Source organism: Sarcophilus harrisii, chromosome 1, assembly GCF_902635505.1.
Source record: "Sarcophilus harrisii chromosome 1, mSarHar1.11, whole genome shotgun sequence".
In the NCBI taxonomy this organism is placed as follows: domain Eukaryota; kingdom Metazoa; phylum Chordata; class Mammalia; order Dasyuromorphia; family Dasyuridae; genus Sarcophilus; species Sarcophilus harrisii.
In genome coordinates, this window is record NC_045426.1 from 330,181,973 (window position 1) to 330,204,869 (window position 22,897).

General features: G+C 34.4%; 1 protein-coding gene across 2 annotated transcripts in view; it reads right to left on the reverse strand.

The window, feature by feature from the left end:
* Positions 1-1,337: 1,337 nt before the first annotated feature.
* Positions 1,338-22,897, reverse strand: part of TEX10 (testis expressed 10) — a 72,054-nt gene continuing 50,494 nt past the window's right edge. For both annotated transcript variants that reach the window (XM_031945542.1, XM_012543108.3), the window contains 6 exons: positions 19,384-19,472; positions 18,119-18,252; positions 11,028-11,108; positions 8,703-8,884; positions 5,416-5,626; positions 1,338-1,542 (listed from right to left, as the gene is read on the reverse strand). In XM_031945542.1, the coding sequence (XP_031801402.1) occupies positions 1,429-1,542; positions 5,416-5,626; positions 8,703-8,884; positions 11,028-11,108; positions 18,119-18,252; positions 19,384-19,472 (811 nt within the window). In that variant the 3' untranslated portion in view covers positions 1,338-1,428. The remainder of the gene's footprint in view (positions 1,543-5,415; positions 5,627-8,702; positions 8,885-11,027; positions 11,109-18,118; positions 18,253-19,383; positions 19,473-22,897) is intronic.

The window sequence follows — 22,897 nt, forward strand, 5'->3', positions numbered from 1 at the left end:
GCTTGTAAGGTTAGATCTTTCCCCATGAACTGCTGAGGTCAAGTTTGACTTTCGAAGGTGAGGATTGTGGAATAAAAGGAAATAAGCCAGAATAATAATACAGCCTACATAAGGAAAGCACCTTTAATGGTACTTTCAGACAATCCCTTTAAATGAATTCACTATAATTTCCAAGTCAGTATCCTCAACAATGTAACTTCTACCATTCTGCCAAGTCCTTAGGCTCTCCTAACCTTAAAAAGCTTCAGTTACAAAAATTTCCTTAGGATTTACTTAAGATCCTACCTTCAAGTCTAACTTAAATATCAGACGCAAAGAATAGTCTCATTCGGTATGAACTTGGAAGGAGTCTATAGTATGATACCTAAAGACATGTTTGTAGCCTATGAAGTTAGAAGTTTAAGAGACATACATGCAACTTTATCACAAGTTGAGTATCTGTACGCCATGAAGAACATAACCTTCACCACTAAAAATGTGTATAGATGTATCTGAAATAGCCATCTCTGTTTCTTCACTGCTGAACATTCCCAACAGGGAATGGGATAAGCAAAGGAATCTGTATTCTATACTTCTAAGTTGGTTCACATTTGCTTTCTCTGCCCTCAGCTAGGAAAGAGAGAAAAGAGAAAATGATCAAAACAGACCCAAATTTGCATCAGAAATTATATTAGAACTTCTGATCTTTCCAAATTTGCATTTTATCCATATCCTACATATCCTAGGAGACCTATTTAGTCTGTGTAACCAAATGATGAATATAGGCCCAGAGTAAGTTAACTACCTTCTATTTTCTTTTTAAAGATGACCACTTTTAATTGGGAAGGTTTCCACAACAAAGAAAAGAGAAGTGCTAGTGAATTTTACTACCCCCTGCATTTCCTGCTGAGTAATTGTGCAATATTAACCACAAGCTATAAAATGCTTTATCAACCACAGATGGTTAGAAGAAAACAATTATCTGAATGTATAAATCTCAATAGCCCAGATTACCTAAATTATCAAGTGAGTTAGTCTATATTGCAGTTAGATAGCTGTACAGTGACATGACACTCAACCTTAATGGAATTAAGAGAAGAATATGGTAATAAAAAAAAAAATCATATGAAACCCACCATCAGGGTTGTCATATAGAAAATTTGCTTGCAATTATAATATATAACATTTTAACACCACACATTGAAAAACAGATTTGATAATTAAGTGGAGAGCTCCACTGTGTATAGCAAGACAAAAAAAGAGCAAGGTGGCTTGAATATTTTTCATAAATACTCAATAATGATGAAACCATGTTTTCAATCCATTGTCACAGTACAGGAAAGGAATACACATCCAACTTTCTTTAAAGTTCACCTTTATTGACAAATATTGTTCCAATGTTTATTTTTCAAAATAATACAGAAGTAAACAGTTTAAAATTGTGTCTCCTCAACAGACTGTGCTAACTGCCCCAGAGCCGTGGGGGCGGCTGGCCAGGTAAATGTTGAAGCAGTAATGAAGGTCTGTAAGCCACTGCTCCTGAGTCCCTCCACTCTTCACTGTCTGCAGGAGGAAAAAAAAAAATAGAATTAGTATCCTCTGCTCCAAGTCTTGGCAGACACAGGTTTTGTTTTGTGATATATTTGCCATGTGTTTTTATTTAACAGCATCTATGCCCATTTCCCCCTAATACAGACTTCCTGAAGTTCCCTTTGCCATCTCTGCTAGACATGAAATCACCACAGATCTAGCAACATTTCTAACTCGACTGTAATATCCACCAGGCCACAGAGCTATTCCTTGGGGTCACTACAAGAGTGGTTTGCACATTACTTTAAATGAATTACAAAGTATAACAATGAAAATATTATGTACAACTAAATCTGATTTCTGAAGATAGTGAATTTTCAGAGGAATGATTCCCCAACAACGCCCCATTCGAGGAAAGGCTACACTACTTAAATTATGGAAATGCTGTATGTACTTTCTTCAGTCTTGAAAACCCTATACATACTTAGCTCCAAGCCAATTTTTTTCTAAGATCCTATCCCCAAATGAATGCATATACTGCTTGGAACATTTCTCTACCTCCAGCTTACGCAGTTCTAGCCAATAACTTAAGGGGGAAAGTCCTTGATCCCTCTAAAGGATTTCTAGTGAAGCAAGATGTGACCATGAGCCTGGACAACACTGAGCATCTAGTCCAGAGATAGTAAGTTTCGGAGGTAAGATTTACTCCCTTCCCTACTGGCCTTGGGACCAGCTCTCTTGGAGATAGTTCAAACAGAAGTATGATTAAAATCATCTTAGCAAAGCAGTGATGTCAACTAAGCCTGGCTTGTCTGCCCACCAATTGAGTCAAAAGCCCATCTAATTTTGATTTCTCAGTATGACGGATGAGAAGTGTTTCATAAAAAACAAAACAAAACAAACAAAAAAAAAAAAACACTTTCTTCAAAAGTAGAGAAAGAATAATTTTAAAGAGTCCTTAGTTGGAAAGTAGCCAGTAAAAGTCAAAGTTATTTAAAAAGAGATATGCAAGTGCACCTCCTCCTTCCCTCTATCCAGAGGAAAGGGAATATAAGCATTGAAAACTGCACATTAGAATTCTGTGTCAGATTTTGCTGAACTGCTTCCTTTCCCTTTTGTAAAATTCTGTCATAAAAAAATGATTCTCTGGGAAAAGGGAGTAATATTTTGACAAAAGAAAGTGATATAAAGTTAAAGATATCAACCAAATTTAAATCAATTTTTAAAATTTTTTTTAAAAAAAGATTAATACAAGCCACTGGAAGTTATAGGTCTTAATCAGGGATAGCCAATTTTCCTAGCAGAAGAAATAGCATCCCCCTAGCTGAGGCACTGCTTTAGACATACTGCTTGCAAATATCTGGGACAGACATTTACTAAACAGCAAAAGAATCAAAAGACAAAGAGGGAAAAGACCCATACATAGAAATATTTTTATATAAGTGGAATAGAAAAGGGGGGAGTCCAGGAATTGGGATATGGCTCAACAATTTATGTTATAGGAAAATTAATAACATACCATTGTATCATAAATCACAAAAAAGATTAATTCCTGTGAGACCTGGCAATACTTGCATGAGCTGACTCAGGAAAACAATTTATATAACCATATCATTAAAAAAAAAAAAAAACAACTGTCTAAGTCCTGAAACCAAGAGACCAATGACAAAGTCACCTCCTGAGACAAAAATGACAGATGCAGATTTGTGGTGTGTGATGACTATATGTATGTTTTTGTTACAGGGTTTTTTCTTTTTTTTCAATGGAATTGGGAGAGAAAAAATAAAAGCTCATTAATTAAAAAAGAAAACACTTGCTGCACTTTACTCCTCCTTTAGTAACAGTAAACCTCCAGCATTAGAATCACACAGTTCCTTAAAGAGTCATCTGATGTTGTCCAAAGCAAGCACAAAACCAAGACAAAAGGATAAAGTAAATAACCTGGGCCAAATAGAACAATGGATTACAGTGAAGACAGAAAATAATCATACCTTGTTTTGTCTCATCAGGCAAAATAAATACTAGATGAGTTCAAGTTTTCTGTTTCAAACAAATTACATGTCATAATAATAATCCTAGCAATCCTAGGTTTTGTATAAGATGAGATAAACTGGGCTAAAACTAGTATCCTGACATGTTTCCAAAGAGAAGATGTGTTCCCAATGCCATCCCGAGAGAAGATGGGCTCAGAGAAGCACTAACAAGCAGGAGAGGGATAAAAGACGACAACGACCTAGGGAGAATGTAAAGGACACCTTGAGGAGAAAAAAGACAGAAATCCTACGGCAGACTCCAAGGTCCATTTAGGACAAGAGCTCTTGACCAAAGGGAGCTTATTTGGAGGGAAAAAAAATAACTATTTCTATACATTTTCATTTAATGCATTTTAAAAACACGACTGAGAAGGTGACAGGCTTAAAGGAGATGACATAACAAAACTTTAAAAACCCATTTTCTACCAATACATGAAATTAAAAGTGATTACTACCAGAGTTCAGTTTGAAAGGAAAAGGATGAAAGAATGTGTACAAGTGATACTTGGAAGACAAATCTAATCCTATAATTCAGGGTCCTTCAATGAAAAGAGGAACAAGATTTGTAGCAGGCTTTTACAGATTGCAAAGTATGTTTATAGATATGATCTCTTGTGAGGTAAGCACCACAGGCATTCCCTATTTTGCAGAGAAGTCAGTGCACTGACAAACTAAGGGTCAAAAAGTTAAATGACTTATCCACATGCATATCTACTAGAACCAAGATCTTTCTGACCAAAAATTTAATATTCTTTCTACTCTACTGACAAAAAGTATTTTTTCTAACTTTCCTCCATCATTTTACATAATCCTAAACATAGTGAGGACACCAAGCACACACCTTTCCTAGTAGCTTATAAGACAAGAGATATTTCTGATTCTGATGACTGAAAAAAGAACTTACCTAATATAATAACCACAATAATTTTTCCATCTTTAGAACAAAAGAAGCATGTCTTCCATTTGAAATTAAAATACTTGAGTTAGAGAAGTAAAAAATCTTTCAAAACCAACAATTCAACTGGAATTACTTATCTTTAAGGAATAGCTGTTAAGAAGCAGCAAGACACAGTGAAAAAGGCACATGAAACTTAAGACAATACTATATATCCAGTGAATGGCCAAATGGTTTTTTTTGGTTTTTTTTTGTTTTTGTTTTTGTTTTTTTTTAAATATCCACATCTCCCACCCACCCTTTTCTATGCCCTCAAATACTGATATGGAGTTTAGCTGCTTCAGTTACCAGAGGGCTTTTGGTTTAGACCATCAACTACTGAAATAGCTTACTTGTCTTCCCCCATTCCAATCCATACTGCACAGAGCCAAATTACTTTTTCTAAAGCAATAAACTCTTCCAACTTCCTTTTGGAATAAAATCTTATTTAATCTCATCCTTTTAAGGTGCTCATTATTGTCCAAGTTTTATCATGTACAAAATTCTTAGTATAACATTTATTGATAAGTAAATAATCCACACAATGTGATCAAAATTTTTGAAGACCACTGAAGTAGATAGCTTCTGAGTTTTCTTCCAGCTTGACATCTAGGATCCTCTTAATTTCAAATACTATTAGCCACAAAATCAAATGTAGCAGAAGGCCAATATTCTATGCAGCTTCACAGCTTTGACATAAGGGTTCTTGGTGTGAGATCATCACAAACTGTCAAAGCTAGAATTCTGAATGCTGCTTGAACCAGGAAATACAAGCAAAAGCACTCACACCAAAGGATATCCTGCATTAGTTAGCACAAAGGTACAATCTATTTCCAACCTTGGCCAGAATGTCTGTTGAAACTAATCAGGACTCTATTGAGACTACAATATTATCTCAATGCTAAAACCCAAGAAATGATCTCTGAAAAAACTTCTTACCATGATATCCTTGACAATCTGCTGTACCAGAAGTGCATTTGTCATCATGTGCACTCGAAGTGGTCCATGCTGCAATAGTAAGCGAATCAGCTGAGCAACAACTGGCAACTCTTCTTGACATGTTTTACTGATTTGCAGATTCTGGAGCATCAATCTTAGTACTCGAGGTAGAACAGCCAATACTGAAATACAGGATCCCCATAATTTATCCCTGCAGATAAAAAGGACAGGCATCAAGAAGAGCTATAAAGAATTTAGCAGTGAAAAGATTCATCTCTTCTTTCCCCCAAACAAAAATATTCACTTAACAGGACAACACATTTGAATAGCTGAAAACAGCAAACAAAAGCTAATGAGGAAGAAATGAATTTCATTAGACAGAAAATTTTGTAAATATACTACAAAGGCCCCAAGGCTTTCAGAAAACTTGATAATGTATAATTTATCAGGCCCAACAAATAGTAATATAACAACACTAATATATTACTAATATTAGTTAAACAGACCATTAGACTGAGAAGAAACTGACCAAAAGAACCAAAACCAAAACAACCAGTGAAAATTGATCACTAGACATATAACTGAAAAAAAGCAGAACTTAGAAATAAGAGAATGAAGTAGAGTGTAGATTCCTGGCAAAATTCTAGGACATTGGGTTTTCAGAGCCTTTAGAATGGAATAAGGTAATGCCTAGGAGCCAACACTAAGTCACAAAAATTAATGACAAAAAAGGAATGCCACAGATACCGTTTACTTTGGTTCTACTATTCCAGATTCAGGATGAAAGAATATGAACAGTCTGATTGTAACAAGATCAAATTTATTTGATACTTAAAAATGTTTTATAAAACATTTTACTTAACACAATCCTGTAAGGTTGTACAAATATTATTCTCATTTCACAGATAGGGAAACTGAGTTTCTGACATTAAGCAATTTAAGCCCTCAGTGAACAAGTGAAAACATTTCAAACTGGATGTCCTAGAAACATCTTAAATTTGATGTGTCCAAAATGAAATTTACCTTTCCCTCCCTTCTTCCATATTAAAGGCCATCTTTCCAACTTCTCAAGTACATTACTTCAGCATCAACAATTCTTCACCTGCCCACACAAATTCAATCACTGACCAAATCTTGCCATTTCTCCCTTCACAACATAACTCACATCTAATTACTTATCTAGGCATACTTTAGTTCAGATCTCATAATCCCTTGCTTAGAATACTATAAATCTCCTAAATGAATTCTCTTCCTGAGGTTTATCACTGAAACTACACTGTTATAGATACCTGTTAATAAATTTCCTTAAACATGGATCTGACCTGTGATTCTCTTATCCAAGTACTCACTGGCTTCCTATTGCCTCTAGGATAAAATATAAAGTCTTCTGCTTAGTTTTTAAAGCTGTGTAAAATCTGGCCTCTATCTTTCCAGCCTTAGTGGACATTATTCCCTCTCCTATTGTCTGCAATCCAGTCAGCCTAATTCTTAGTTCCTCCCATAGTACATTATCTCCCACAGCTTTGCCTTTGTACAAGCTACCCTACATACCAGGATAAGAATTGGAATTCTAATCTCCACAACAACATATCTTAAGGATATCTTCCTTTAAGATATAGTTCAAGCACAAATCTTCTACATGAAGTGTTTTCTGATCCCCAATTGTGACCTTCCTCTCAAATTATCTGATATTTAATTACTCTGCATATTTGTAATTATATTTTTGAAAATGTGTATTTTGCATGTACTTGTCTGCTCTATTAGAATGTAATCTCCTGCTGAGAACAGATTCTTTCATTCTTTGTGCTTGTATTCCCAGTACCTAGCACAATGCCAGAAATGTAAGTTGGTGCTTAATAAACGGATCATTCCATAAACATTTACTAAATACCTACGCTAGAGACACAAAACAAAGCAAAACACAGTCCTTGCCCTCATAGACTTTACAGTTTAATGGGCGAGACAAAATGCAAACAAAGTGACATATATATATATATATATATATATATATGTATATAAAAGAAAATAATTATAGGAAGGCATTGAAAATAAGAGGAGTCGGGTAAGGCTTTCTGAAAAAGATGAGATTTTAGTTAGGACTAAAAGATGCCAGGAAAGCCAGTAGGCAAAGATTCCAGGCACAGCAGAAAGAGAAAATGCCTACAGCCAAGAGATGTAGAGGCATATTTGTGGATCAGCCAAGACATCAGTGTCAGCAGGCAGAAGAGTGTGGCAGAAAGAAAGGAGTGACAAGATTGGAAAGGAAGGAGGGGGTTAAATTGTGAATGGCTTTGAATGCCAAACACAGTATTTTGTATTAAATCCTGGAGGTGACAGGGAGTCATTGAAACTTACTGAATAGAATCAGAACTGTGCTTTAGGAAAATCATTTTAGTCTCTGAATAGTGGATTGATTGGAATGGGGAAGATACTTAAGGCAGGCAGATCCAGCAGCAGGTCAATGCCATCTAGGCATGAAGTGATAAGAATGTGCACCAGAATTTGGCAGTGTCAAAAAAAAAAGGAGAGGAGGGAGAGTATTCCAGTGATGAAAAAAGTGAAATAGTTAACTTTGACAGTAAGAAAGGGGAAGGTTTGGGGAAAATCATGAGTTCAGTTTTGGACATATTAATTTTAAGTTGTTTACAGGACATTGAGTTGGAGATGTGTGATAGACAGTTGGAAGATGTGAGAATGGAGGTCAGGAGAGAGATGGAACAAGACACATAGAGCTGAGAATCATCACCATAGAGACTGTAATTAAATTCATGGGAGCTGAGAAGATCACAAAGTGATATAGCAGAGAGGCAAAAGAGAAAAGGGCCCATGACAGAATCCTGGGTGTGATTTGGATAAGGATCCAGCAAAAGAGAAAGAAATCTGATCTCAACTTTGAGAGTCCAAGAAATGATAGAACAAGCCTAATACAATTCAAAATTCGGTTAGTATTCTAAATAGCACTTTAAACTATGTATCTACATACACAAAAAACCCATGAATTAATTTAAAAAGCCCTTCTTTAAAACAAATTTTAAATTCCAAGAATTCTGAAAGGTTCCCAATAAAGCCAGAACCATCCCCCCCCCCAAAAAAAATAAATAAATAAATAAGCTCATCCTCCATAAATCTAGGATGCTCCTCCTCCCCCCCCCCCCCATGAGACTTCTAACATGTATAGTAAGAAAATTCACTGAAGAAACTTTCCCCTTTTGGACGGAGAGAATGCAATGCAGAGTAGAGGTGAAAATAAAAAGAGAAGAGAAGTTGTGGAAAATGCAAACCATTACCTCTTTCTCATATGCTCTGCATCCGCTTTTTCTAATGTGAGGAGGAAGTGAAGAAGACTGTAACAGCAAGACGCTAGAAACTTATATATTGTGTCAGTAAGTACACAAGCTTGATCCAGGAGCTTACTCACAACACATAAAATAGATCCAGCAGTGCTATCTGGGATTACAGACAATCCAGCCTAGATATAAAAGACAGAGGTTAATTATACATTTACAAAAGATGCTATCCACACCTCCTTACAAAGCCTCCCCACTCCCACCTTGAAACAGGCTCAGTTCAAAGTCATCCTTAAAGCACTTTTATTTTAAATTAATTTAACACACAGGTCCCTAACATCCTTGCTTCAAAGTTCTTATTTTCCCTTGAGAATTTATTCCTATAGTAAATTATCTTAAAAAGTAATCTCAAGAAAAAACATGACTGAATTAATATTTCCTTTAATGTCCTTTTCCCCTGAATTTCCTTATTAGATCTTACTTAGACCTATGCTAGTCAGAAATATCTTCACGATTTTTTAAGCTTCCAGAGAAATTAATCTCCAAAATAACAATGACTTTAGTATCATCAGGCATGCACCTGTGATTTCTAAATGATACATAGGACAATTAACTCTTATCAAGTGTTCTCCTTGAATAATTCAATTGCATGTAAGAACACAACTTTAGCTACTCAAATAACTGAATTTTAATGTGAATATTTAAAAATCTGGCCTTTTTTTTTTTAACCTTGCATGAACTATTCTCTAGAAAGTTAGGAATATACATACATTTTTACAGTTAGTACAGCATTACATTATTTAACAATTCATTAATCCACAGCACCCTTTATTCTTAAGAGAAGTACCATATTTCTTTCCCTTAAAGAAACATTTTTAGACAAATCTAAGTGATGAAGCCTACTTGTTAAGAGCTTCAATGTACATTCATGATAAATATATGTACAGCTGCCAATCATTAAACTCCTTTATGCCAATGGTATCTCAAAAAAAAAAAAAAGATCCTGGAAGTCAATAGTCTTAGGAAACCAAAATTAAAATTTATCAATAGTGTGCTATATATATATATATATATATTTTAAACATTTCCTAATTTTATTTTAACCTGCTTCTGGAACTCATGAGTTACTGTACTAAGTTTAACACCTCTGCTTTATGCTATTACCATAAAATTGTTACTCCTGTGGACTTTCAGAAGGAAAAACTTTTCAGCCAGTAATGATCAGCAAGCAAGTGCTAACTACCTGTAAGGCTTACTGAGCTAAAGCTTTGGAAATAGAAAAAAAGCAAAGATTTTTAAGGAGTAAGCATTCTAATGGGAGGGACAACATATGAAATATCCAAAACAAACACAGAATGGACAGAAGGTAATATTAGAGGAAAGCATGAGGGGATTGTAAAGGCCTCCTGTACAAGATGAAATCTGAGATGTTTTGAAGAAAGCATGAGAAATTGAGGAAGAGATCAAGTGGGAGAGCATGGGAGATATCTGGTGCAAAGGAACGAAGTATGAAAATTTAGGGTTAAAAAAAGAATGAAGAGTTGAGGTTTGTGAGCCTAGGTGACTAAAAAAGATGACAGTGCTATGGCATAGAAACTGAAATGGAGGATTTGGGGAAAAAATGAGTTAAATTAATTGATTCACTGGACATATGCCAGATAGCAAAGGCAGGAGGGGAAAGAAAGTTGTGAGAAGTCATGGAAGCATGAAAGGTAAAAGTCATGAAAAATTCCCAACCACAGCTAGAATAGGATTTCATGAAACTATGCTCTATTATTACCTTTACTCATCTTTTTCCATTTTTTTTTAAGCCACTGAGACCTATTTATTATCACTTCCTCAACAAGTTATTATTTGTTCTACATAAAGGAAATTTTAGAGGTATAAATGGAACGTCTGCTATAAGATGACCATAAGGCTAAATCAAAGAACCAGGTGACATTTGAGGTCGATTTAGAATTATATATAGTCATGCAAGTTGACATCCACAATTCTTAGAAATCTTGAGGTCCAATCCACTCCATCTACAGTTAAACAAACTGAGGCACAAGAGTGTTAACTATCTTATCCAAGGTCAGACAAGTATATAGTAGCAGAGTTGAACTTCCTACAAGTCAGATCTGATTTCTAGTCTAATGATCTTTTCATAGCATATAATTAAGGAAGGTCCTTAGAGCAGATCCCCAAGGAAGAACCAAGGTGCAGTAAAGAAAGTTTAATGTCCCTTTTCTATCATAATACCACCCATAGTACTTAAAAAACAAAACAAAACAAAAAAAACACAACTCAGTCTAAAATCAACAGGGAATAAAAAAATCTATTTACCATATGCTTACTGATAGCACTTTGTAGAACATCCAAACACTGCCTTCGAGCTGGAATAATGGATAAGTTGTGACACACTGCCTGTCAGAATAAAAGAAAACAAGTAATTCAACAAAGATTTCTTTGTATTGATTCAATCAAAAAACACATCTTTCCCCAAAATCTAACAATATCCCACAATTGTGTTGTTCTACCAGAGACACAGTAGAGATAGCTTTCTCCAGCAATTTGAGCAGCAGGAAGAGCCTATGTCCAGACTCCGAGGGCTGGCACTACAAACTGACAAAGACTCATCCATTTCCCTGGCAGGTTTCAAATGAGGTAGCTTATATCCTTGTCCTGAGTTCTGCAGGAATCTCAATACAAAGCCTAACAACATGTTGTTCCCTCTTTCTTTGCATACTTGGAATAGGATAATTAGGAATTGAGAGAATCTCCAGGAACACTACCTGCTGCTGCTATGATGCAAGAATTCAAAGTCATAGAGTGGAAAAGGAAAGGGTATTGGGTGAAAGTCTTATCCTCAACTATGAAAAATCTATGAATTCTGGGATTTGAAAACAGTTTCCAAAACAAAGCAGCAGTGGGATACAATTTTTCTCAGACTATACATCATTTTTATTTCCTTTTCAAAGGCATCTCATTTTAAGAGTATATCCAATATCTAATTATAGTACCATATGTACATGTTAAATGCCAAAAGTGTTAACAATTTTTAAAAGAAACTGATTATCAATGACACCCCCCCCCAAATGCTATGTATATGCAAACTAAAAACTCAAATTTCACCTCATATCCTCACAGTACAAGGAAGAAAAGGTAACAAAGGTAATAAAAAAACATAAAAGAGTGGTGACAAAAAAGTGGCCCAATAAAATACTGTTGACAGAGCAATGAATTGGTTCAACAGATCTGGAAAGTAATCTGGAATGAAGAAAAGTAAATTATCACTTTTTAGAGAAGTGGGTGCAGTGGCCATCTTCAGAAATGATTGCCAAAAAACTGGAAAGATTTGTTTCAACTGATGCAGATGTAAAAATAATCAGGAAGATAATTTTTACAGTAACAGAAATACAGTAAAAGTCAACAATTTTGAGGAAATTAGAAGCTCTTATATCCAGTTATTCAATTCCAGAGAACTGATGATGAAACCATGCTTCATAACAGAAAAGTGAACGACTCAGAATACAGAATGAAAAATATCTGAGGGTATGGCCAATGTAGAAATTCATTTTCATTTGCTGTACTTGTTTGTAATAGATTTTGACTTTTTCTTCTCAATTAGAGAGGAAATTGAAGTGGAAAAGTAATTTTTGCTAATTGAAACATTTTTAAATGGATAATTAAATAAATAAATTTTAAAAATTAAAGAATAAAATAATTTTTAATAAAATAAATAAAAAATTAAATAAAGAATAAAAAATAATTTAAAAAATTAAATTAAAAAGGGATTAATGAAATTTAAGGGTATGAATGAATACATGTGTGTATAGGTATAGCAAGATTTTACCCTAAAAAATAATAAATAAGAAGTACTGATGACCCTATCAAATTTCTTTTTTTTTTTTTTAAAGGCCACTACCTGTTAGAATCCTTACAAAGTATTAACTCACTGGAATTGATAGAAAAAATGCTTAAGTTTACACCTTTGAGAGTTCACACATTAGAGTTCACAAGTCCAGGAGATTCACAAAGTTACACCTCCCACAATCCCACTCTCTCAGAGAAGGAGTCAACCTTTGGGTTCACACCTTTAAAAGATCATATATAAGAAGCTCTTAGAGTCAGTGAAGTCAGTCAGTGGAGGAGACTGACAGAGCCAGAATTCAGTTGAGAAAAGATTCAGAACCAAGGTTCAGAAAGAGCTGGAGGCTGAAGCTGGCAGAGGCAAAGGACAAGCTGCAAGAGCTCATGGAACCAAGCAGAGAGAGAGAGAGGCCTCTAAAAAAACTAACCAGGCTATTTTGGAAGAGACAATAAAGGATTTGAACTTTTAACACCTGGCTGCGTTTGAGGCAATTATACTTTGAACTGAAACTAAGGCTGCCTCCAGAAGCTCCCCAAGAAACCTGCTCCCAGAAAACGATTATATTTTAGAGAAAAGAGAACATTACATACCAGGAGACTCTTCCAGTCCTGCCTTTTCATTTCCTTGTTCTCCTTCATGCCACCTTAATAACCCATCTATGATTTTCCTACTACTACTGGAAACACCATATATTCCTTTTTCTTACCCTTTCACTAGGGGATTTGACTACTCCCAGGACTTTAGATGAGACGAGAATCATAACAAGAGAATTCTATTTCATCTGATGAGACAAGAGCACTAAGCTTTCTCATCTATCTTGCCTCATTTTATAATCCTCTCCCCTCCCTGTTATCTGACCAATGTATATAGTCCAAGAACCTCTCACATGAGACCTTGCCATCCAACCCACTGCTGTACCCCCAAGGCCTCCTGGGCCGCTTCATCAGTCCTGCAGCTAAAATTTAATTTGTTATTCCCCCAAAAAAGAACAAGTCTCTTAAGAACACAGACTGTCTTCTTTGCTCTAGTTATATGTCCAGTGTCTGATAAAACAAAAACAGTAAGCACTTTAATAAATGCTTTTTCATTCGTTTACACCCACTATGATTTCTGGATATATCCTTTCCTACTCCAAGTGCTGAATACTAAAAAAAAGGAAGTCAATTAAGCAAAAATAACTGATATTGACAACATATACAACATTCATTTCCCTGACAGGAAAAAGCAAACCCATTTTACAGACCAAGAATGGACAATGCAATTAAAATCTGGCTTCCTTTTGTATTTTTCTTTTTCATTTGTTTTCCCTTATGGATTGATTCTCAAATTACCATGTAAGTGGATTGCTTGATCATAGACAGGACTATACGTTTTCTACTTTGTGAGAAAAACAATGGAATTGAGAAATTGAAGAAATTGAGAATTGAGAAAAATAGTTCTCTGACATAGAGAGGGGGGAAGGTATTTGGAAAGAGCACTGTTAAAATGTAAAGTTATTGATTGCAATTCTTAAAAACAAAAAACAACTAAAAGAATTGTTGGAGAGACAGGTTTTAAACAGTAGCTTCAGCACTACCAACCTGAGTCTTAAGTGGAAGACAAATAGGAATAATAAGACTCCAATAGCACAGTTCCACAAACTGTATGAATTTAAAGTTCTATTCCATGAATTCTATGATTTGAACTTAACAGGGAGCCAAACAGAAAAAGATGATTTACAAAGAGTTATGTGAATAATGTAAAGAAATAAAAATAAAGGAGAATGGAAAAGAAATGGAAAGAACCACCAATTTCCATTTTAAAGAAGCATACTGAGGACAACTCAATGAGATGGTGCAATGGATAGAACACCAGCCTTTTAGACAGAAGGACCCAGGTTCAAATCCCAGCTCAGATCCCAACTGCCTGGTCAAGAAAAGAAGCATATCATATTTATAAGTCGATCAATGTGGAAAAACATCTAAAGTATATCGCTCTTCATTTCTGGTATCATGATGGAATGCAGTGTTGATGTGATCTATTTTCCCCACCCAAAAGTTATTCAGGAACTAAAGATTAGTAAGTCATAGAAAATATCAATGAGTATCAAAAACTCTGATAGATCTAGAGGTACCTTAAAATGAATATGCAATTCTATTTAATCTCTCTCTCTCTCTCTTTTTTTTGCTGAGGCCATTTGGGGTTAAGTGACTTGCCCAGGGTCACACAACTAGGAAGTGTTGAGTGTCTGAGACCAGACTTGAACTCAGGTCCTCCTAACTTCAGGATTGCTGCTTTATCTATTGCACCACCTAGCTGCCCCATGAATATGTAATTCTAAAAGTAGCATGTTAATGTTAAAAAAAAAAAAAAGGATTTTCCATAAGGACATGCATACCTACAAGAAATGAAGACATTAAAAATGAAATTAAAACTCAAGGAATGGACTATAAAGAAAATTAACTTACAAAAAAAAAAAAAAAAAAAAAAAAAGGTAAAAGGTAAGCCTTATCCAAGAAATGTAATTCCTAAAAACTAAAAGACCAAAGGGATACACAGGGAATCTCAAGTTATACTGGCCTCCTTGCTGTTCCTCAAACAAGAAGATACTCCATCTCCCTACTTTCTGCATTTTCACTGGCTATACTGTGTGAATTTCCTCATCTCTACCTCCTTTCATGATTTTCCTTAAGTCGTGGTTAAAATTCCAACTTTTACATGAAGGCTTTCCCACTCCCCTTAATTTTAGTAGCTTTTTTCTGAATATTTCAGCCTGTGTGTTGTCTCCTCCATAAGATTGCGAGCTCATAGACAGCAGGGACTTTTACTTTTTCTTGTGTCTCAGTCTTTAATAATTATTTGCTGACCGAGTCCCATGTTGCTTCTGTGGACATCTTTGGAACCAAAACAGATTACACTTATACTCCAACCTGCAAGCTGAATAACTAAAGACACAAAATCTTCATCAAATGGGCCTGCATAATGTCAATAATTTTCCACATTCCACCTCTTCTCTGTGTCTCTGTAGGGCTTTTCCTGATCTCTCCATTTTTTCCATAAGAGAAAAAATCCTTTACTCATGCCAAAATATTTTTATTCCTTTACATTCTAAATACTGATCATATTCTAATTCAGACACAAAAAGGCTTTGTCTTAGAAAAAATAAGGGCCTGTGTGATCTGTCTTACATGGAAGAAAAAGAAATATAACACTGGATAAAATTTGCAGAACTGGAAGAACTCCCAAGATTCTGACTCTTCCTGTCTGGATTCTTAACTAAATGAAAGGAATTCTCACTCAAACAGGGAGTCTCTATGTTCTTATCATATGCCAACAGCTGCATTACACCACTGTATGACTGAAGTCTCTTTTCTTCAGCTAAGTGCTGAAGAAAAGCCTCTTCTATCCTCAAGCTTGACTTCATTAAAATCTGTTTCTCATTCCTAAAGTAACTCCTTTAGGTCTATAATTCTTTGTATAAATATGCCATTATGTTCAATGACATTTAGGGATTCATTGTTCCCCAGTTCCATATTTATAAAAAAATAAAATTTGAACAACTTATCTGTTAACCAGAATAGGATCTCACTTGAGACTTGTAGTAACTCTATCTTCAATCACGGTTTACCTCAAAAATCACCTTTTTATATGGACTCTATTCTGATCTCCATAGCTACTAGAGAACACCCCAATTACTTTGTTTATGTTTAATATTTCTTTTTCCATGTACATCTTGTTCCCCCATCCTCCACTTCAAAGAATATAAGATTGTTGAGGACAATTTTGCTTTTTTTTTTTATTCCAAGTGTCTAAAACAGCGTACCTGACTCAAAGTAGGCATCTAATAAATGTATATTGAGTGCTGAAAGATAAAGAGTCAGTAAGACAGGACAGAGCTGGTCTTGATAATGCTAGCCACTAGGCTCCGATGAACTTCAAACCAAAGCACCAAATGAATCAACAGGTAGAACTAACCTAATATCAGTCATCTTTTGATATAGAAAACTAGAAAAGTCCCAGAGAAATGAACAAAGGAAAATGCCATCCTTACTTTCAAAAACAAGACCAGAATGAAGCCCATAAATATTCAGCCAATGAACTTGATTTTAATTCCTGACAAAATTTATCACCAATGGAATGATTAATGACTTTTTAGAAAAAGAAGAGGTGATTACCAAGACTCAACCTTTTCCTCAAGAAGAGATCAAGAAAGAGTAACCTCAAATTTCTTTTTCCCTTGGCGAATGGGGGGAAGAGGGATGTTAGGCATATGAAGGGAAAGGTCGCAGCAAGATTACTAGATTGGCAAATCAGGGAAACACTATACATAAACTGTGGAGAAAAAAAGTTTCTCATGCTATTCACATAGAACAAATGGAAGGATGCAGACTGTACAATAATTAGGTAGATACAGCCTTGGCTGTAGAATAGCCAGGAATAAGTCAGTCTCAGGTTGGAAGGATGTCTCCTGGAGAATATCCCTTGGACTAGTCCTATGCCCATTTATATTAGAGACTTTCATAAATACAGAAGTGGCATCAGTAGAATAAGGAAGAACATTCTAAGAACTAGAATACTGGGCTAAATCAATTTAATGTTATAGCATAATATTTGGGTTAAAAAAAACAATTTTACAATAAAATAGAGGAAGGGGTGACCAGAAAATGTCTCATGTGAAAAATATCTGAAGGTTTGCATCAAACCATGAGCTCAATAAATCAATAGTTTAATACAATAGCCAAAAAAATATGATTTTAGGGTGAAGGAAGAAAAGCAGATATTTGAGGACAGCTGTTTCTCCCCGCCAACCCTTCAGACTAAACATTCTTAGTTTCTTTAACTACTTCTCAGGTGATATGAACCCATGGTTTTTTACTATCCTGGATACTCTTTGGTTTATCAGTGTCCTTCCTCAGATTGTGCTCACTACTAAACAAAGAACTTGAAGTGCTGTATGACCAGGACTATTATTTCCTACTTTGCCTATCTTCAGAGAAAAGAATCAGAAACAAAAGGAGTAAATTTAGGACCGTTACAAATAAATTTTCTCTAAAAATTAGAGCTATCAAACAAGTTGCAACCTTTGAGTTTTGTACAACCTGCCTTCTGCAACAATTTTTCCACTTTATTTTTCTTGCCTCCCCCCCTCTTTTGGGGGGTATTGGGAAGGAGTAATACAGAAATATCTTGCATGAACTCTACTGCATAACAAATTTTTGCCTTCTCAAAGGATAAGGAAAGGCCAAAGAAAGAGAATGCAGAACTCAAAGAAAATTTTTTTAAAAAAATAAGCTGTTTTGAAAAGCAAACAAAAATATAATGACTTTTAAATGTTCTTTCTAAACTTTTTGACCTGGGGCATTAATTTATGAAATAAAATTCACCTCATATAGTTCTGTAGTAACTGTTATTTCCTCATATAAATTTGACATGCTTATGTTGTTTACAAAACTGGATTGTAAATTCCTTTTGGGCACAGAATATAATTTAAACTATGCCTTGAACACTATGTAAACATTTAAATTTCATTAAATTACTAAGATAATTACCACTGATTATCACTTGAAATTAATGTCAAAATTACCTCTGTCACGTCCCAGTGATGTAAAAACTGATCCAAGTCAGTTAGGTAGAGAAGTACTGGTGAAAGCTGTGTTTGGCTAATATGAGGGTTTCCTCGAATGCTTTGAAGCCATGACATCTCCTTTGCTGAAAACCCTAAGGAAAGTAAAATTAATGGAAACTGATATAATAGGATTGAGAATTAGAGGTCACTTAGAAATCATCTAAAAGAATTTTATAATTTTACAAATGAGGAAACTGAGGCACCTAAGACTGCTTAAATGACTTTTTAAAACATTCTAACTCTAAATTAAGTGCTTTTTCGATTTACACGGCACCATGGACTATTTCAAGGCATTATCTTTAAAGAAGATAGTATCTTCTGTACAATATTACCTTCTATAAAGATACTATACATAAAGAAGGTAAAATTTGAAGACAAATTCCATATTCTTAAAACTTAATAGCTGAATGAATTCTTTTATTTTTAATGTTTCAGTACTTTATTGTAGCTCACTGAAAAAGTGAAATACAACAGCAATAGAAGGTGAACAATAATTAAAACACCATAAGCTTTCGTGCATGGGAGACATGATAGCCTCTCCATCAGTATTATGAAGAGCATACCAAAGGATTTTATTGTGGCTAATTATGGTAAAAACCACAATTTCAAGTAAAAGGCTGCAAAAGGAAACTAGAATAGAAACGGTGATTGCACTCAAAGCAAATAAGCAAGCGATATAAGCATAATTTTAAATATTACTACATTGTACATTACTACATTGGAGTGTACACTCCAAGACACAATATAAATTTAAAATGGATCATTGGTAGATAACTTTACCATGTTGATATTGTAAATTCTGTTAGAATATATAATATATTCTATTATCTAATCAAAAACTTCTTACAGCCCTGAGAAAGAACTTAAAAGTCTAAAGCTTACTAACTAGAACATTATTCAAATAGGGTTCTAAGTTTCATTTCATTCCACAAACTTCTGGAAAAACATTTAAAACCAATTTTAGATGCTAAATATGTAATCCTGACCAATAACAATCCATCACTATATTTTCTACCAAAGTGGACAGTTTCTTATTTTTTTAAAATAGTGTTCACGTGCTACATATCTTCTAATTCATGTTTTGTGGTCTTGACCTATAAAGTCAAATAATACAATACTAAGAGATACTGAAAGCATGGTACATTCCAACCTTCTTGGTCATATTTAAAACAGAAAATTAAACAAGAGGAAGAAGAAGGGGGTCTAGGAGTGGTATGAATTACCTGTAAGGGTTGAAAATAAGAAACTGAAATAGTCCACATCATTCATTGTACTTGCTTGCAGAGAACGTTTCCATCCAGAAAATGCAGATCTACAAAAAATAATTCACATTTATAGAGTACTATACAATTTATAAGATATTTCCCTTAAAACAACTCTGTGAAGTAATGAAATGGATTATAAAGAATACTTTTAAGTTATAATAAAAATGCTCTTTTTGAAGAAAAAGCCATCTTTTGACTGTGGAAGGGTATTTTTAAAATAAAGTTAATTCTTTTTTAGGCTTAAACTTTTTTTTTTAATTTCTTCAATACATACTCAAGAAATTTCTCTTTGCTTCTCTCCCAGACAAAAAAGGCTCAACTCTAATCCTAGTTACTACTGTTCTTCCCTCTTTTTTTTTTTTCCAGCTGCTTATACAGTTCAGGGTGACCTGAGGGTGAAGTAGCAAACAGGCCAAAGTAAGAGATGGACTACTGCTTCTTCACTGGAAATAATTATAAGCTTTCTTTCCCTCTTGGGAACCAAAAAGGTTGAAAGTTAAGTTTGAAGGATCATACTCCATATCCTAAAAATGAAAACCACACAGAAAGCCATCAAAACATTTCAAACTATAACAACGTTATACAGAATATGTTTAATATTTATGCCATATCCTTGAAGATGAATTCAAATACAAATTAAATCTATTTTATTTCCAAATTTCACAATTCTACTATAAAAAATATAAAACATAAATATAAATTCTACTATAAATAAGCTGTTCCAAGTCTCCCAAAGAATTTAACATTCCTTTAGTGAATAATTTTATGTGTATCTAAGTTTTCATGATCAAGATTCTGAATATGTAGATATAAAAAATTTTATCAAGACTTTAAACCAGAAATAGAATACTAAATAAAATCCCTAATAACCACAAAATAAATTGCTAATACAAAGCAACAAATCTCAAATTTCTCTTTTTAATATGCTGATAAAAATCTTTTCAATAAGTCTATAAAAATAGGCCCCAGAGGCTTTGTTGTAATAAAATTTCACCAAAAAAACCATCTATTACTATAAATTGCATACCAACTTTGATGGATTAATAGACTGAATAGCCAAAACCCTCACTTAACACCATTCTTATCCTACCTAAGCCCCAAACTTTGGATTACTATCACCCATTATCCAATACCTTCACTCCCATTCACGTGTTGCTGAACAAAGGTAAAAAATATTGCCAGAACTAAATGGGCTGATTTTACTACAAATTTATTTGATAAGCAAACACCCCTTTCAACAAAAACTCCTGGGGAAACTAGTATGCCATATAACACAGTAAGTTCAAAATGTATAGGCAACTTTAGTATTAAAGATCATACCCTTAAAAAAAATTGTGAGATCACTTATGTTTCACAACCATGGGTAGATGTACTCTTAAATCAACAAGAGATAAGAGACAATCACAAAGAACAAAGTGATGTGATCACATAAAACTGAAAAGTTGATACACAAACAAAATATGTTGATAAAAAAAGCTGAATGGACATTGTTGATGGAACTGTGAACAAATCCAACTATTCTGGAGAGCAATTTGGAACTATATTCAAAAAGTTATTAAACTGTGCATACCCTTTGACCCAACAATGTTTCTACTGGGCTTATATCCCAAAGAGATCTTAAAGGAGGGAAAGGGACCCACATGTGCAAAAATGTTCTTTTTATAGTGGCTAGAAACTGGAAACTAAGTGGAGGCCCATCCATTGGAGAATAATGGTATATGAATGTTATGGAGTATTATTGTTCTATAAGAAATGACCAACAGGATGATTTAAGAGAGGCCTGGAGTTACATGAACTGATGCTGAGTGAAATGAGCAGAACCAGGAGATTATACACGGCAAAAATAATACTATATGATTATCAACTCTGATGAATGTGGCTCTCTTCAACAATGAGATGATTCAAACCAGTTCCAATTGTTCAGTAATGAAGAGAGACATCTACACCCAGAGAGGCTTGTGGAAACTGACTGTGGAACACAACATAGCATTCTCACTCTTTCTATTATTGTTTGCTTGCATTTTTGTTTTCCTTCTCAGGATTTTTTTTCCTTTCTAAATCTGATTTTTCTTGTGCAGTAAGATAACTGTATAAACCATGTCTATCTATATTGGATTTAACATGTATTGGACCACCTGCCATCTAGGGGAAGGGATGGAGAGAAGGGGAAAATTTGGAACAGAAGGTTTTTAAAGAGTCACTTTTGAAAAAATTACCCATGCATATATTTTGTAAATAAAAAGCGATTAGATAGATTTAAAAAAAGAAAAAAAGCTAAATGGGAATAAAAATCTTTCTATTTAAAAAAAAATCAGATTTTTGATAGCTAATATGTCAACTAAGAAACTGCTCTAAAACCAAACCCATTCTTTAATGCATAAATGCTCAAAGAATATGAACAAAATGGTCTCAAAAAGAATGCAAACTATTAACCACATCAAACAATGCACTAATAAGATAAATGTAATCCAAAATACTTCAATGAAAAAAAATGAGAATAGGAAATGCTGGAAGAGCTCTGAGAAGATAGGCAGACTACTAGTACATTAGTAGAGGAGTTGTGAAACTTTGGAATTATGCAAACAATACATTCAAAAATCCATACCCTTTGAATCAGATTCCATTAATAGGTTTTTACCCCAAGGATGTCATTGATAAGAACAAAGACTACCCATCTTCTTCCCAGCTTCCTTCCCATCTTCTACTTGTAATGTTTAATTTATGCGCGAAAGTACAAGTTTTCTATTTATCTCTAATGAACTTCTTAATAGAATCAACCCAGTGTGCTATTTAGCTATTTAGCCAGTTGCAGGTTGCATTAAACAACTGAAAACTCTGGAGAACGATTTGGAACTATGCTCAAAAAGTTATCAAACTGTGCATACCCTTTGATCCAGCAGTGTTACTATGGGCTTATATCCCCCCAAAGAGATTTTAAAGGGAAAAAGACCTGTATGTGCAAGAATGTTTGTGGCAGCCCTCTTTGTAGTAGCCAGAAATTGGAAACTGAGTGGATGCCCATCAATTGGAGAATGACTGAATAAATTGTGGTATATGAATGTTATGGAATATTATTTTTCAGTAAGAAATGACCAACAGGATGATTTCAGAAAGACCTGGAGAGACTTATGTGAACTGATGCTGAGTGAAATGGGCAGGACCAGGAGATCATTATATACTTCAACAACAATACTATATGATGATCAGTTCTGATGGACCTGGCCATCCTCAGCAATGAGATCAACCAAATCAATTCCAATGGAGCAGTAATGAAGTGAACCAGCTACACCCAGCAAAAGAACTCTGGGAAATGACTAAGAACCATTACATAGAATGTCTAATCCCTCTATCTTTGTCCACCTGCATTTTTGATTTCCTCCACAGGCTAATTATATACTATTTTAGAGTCCAATTCTTTTTGTACAGCAAAATAACTGTTTGGACATGTATACTTATTTTGTATTTAATTTAT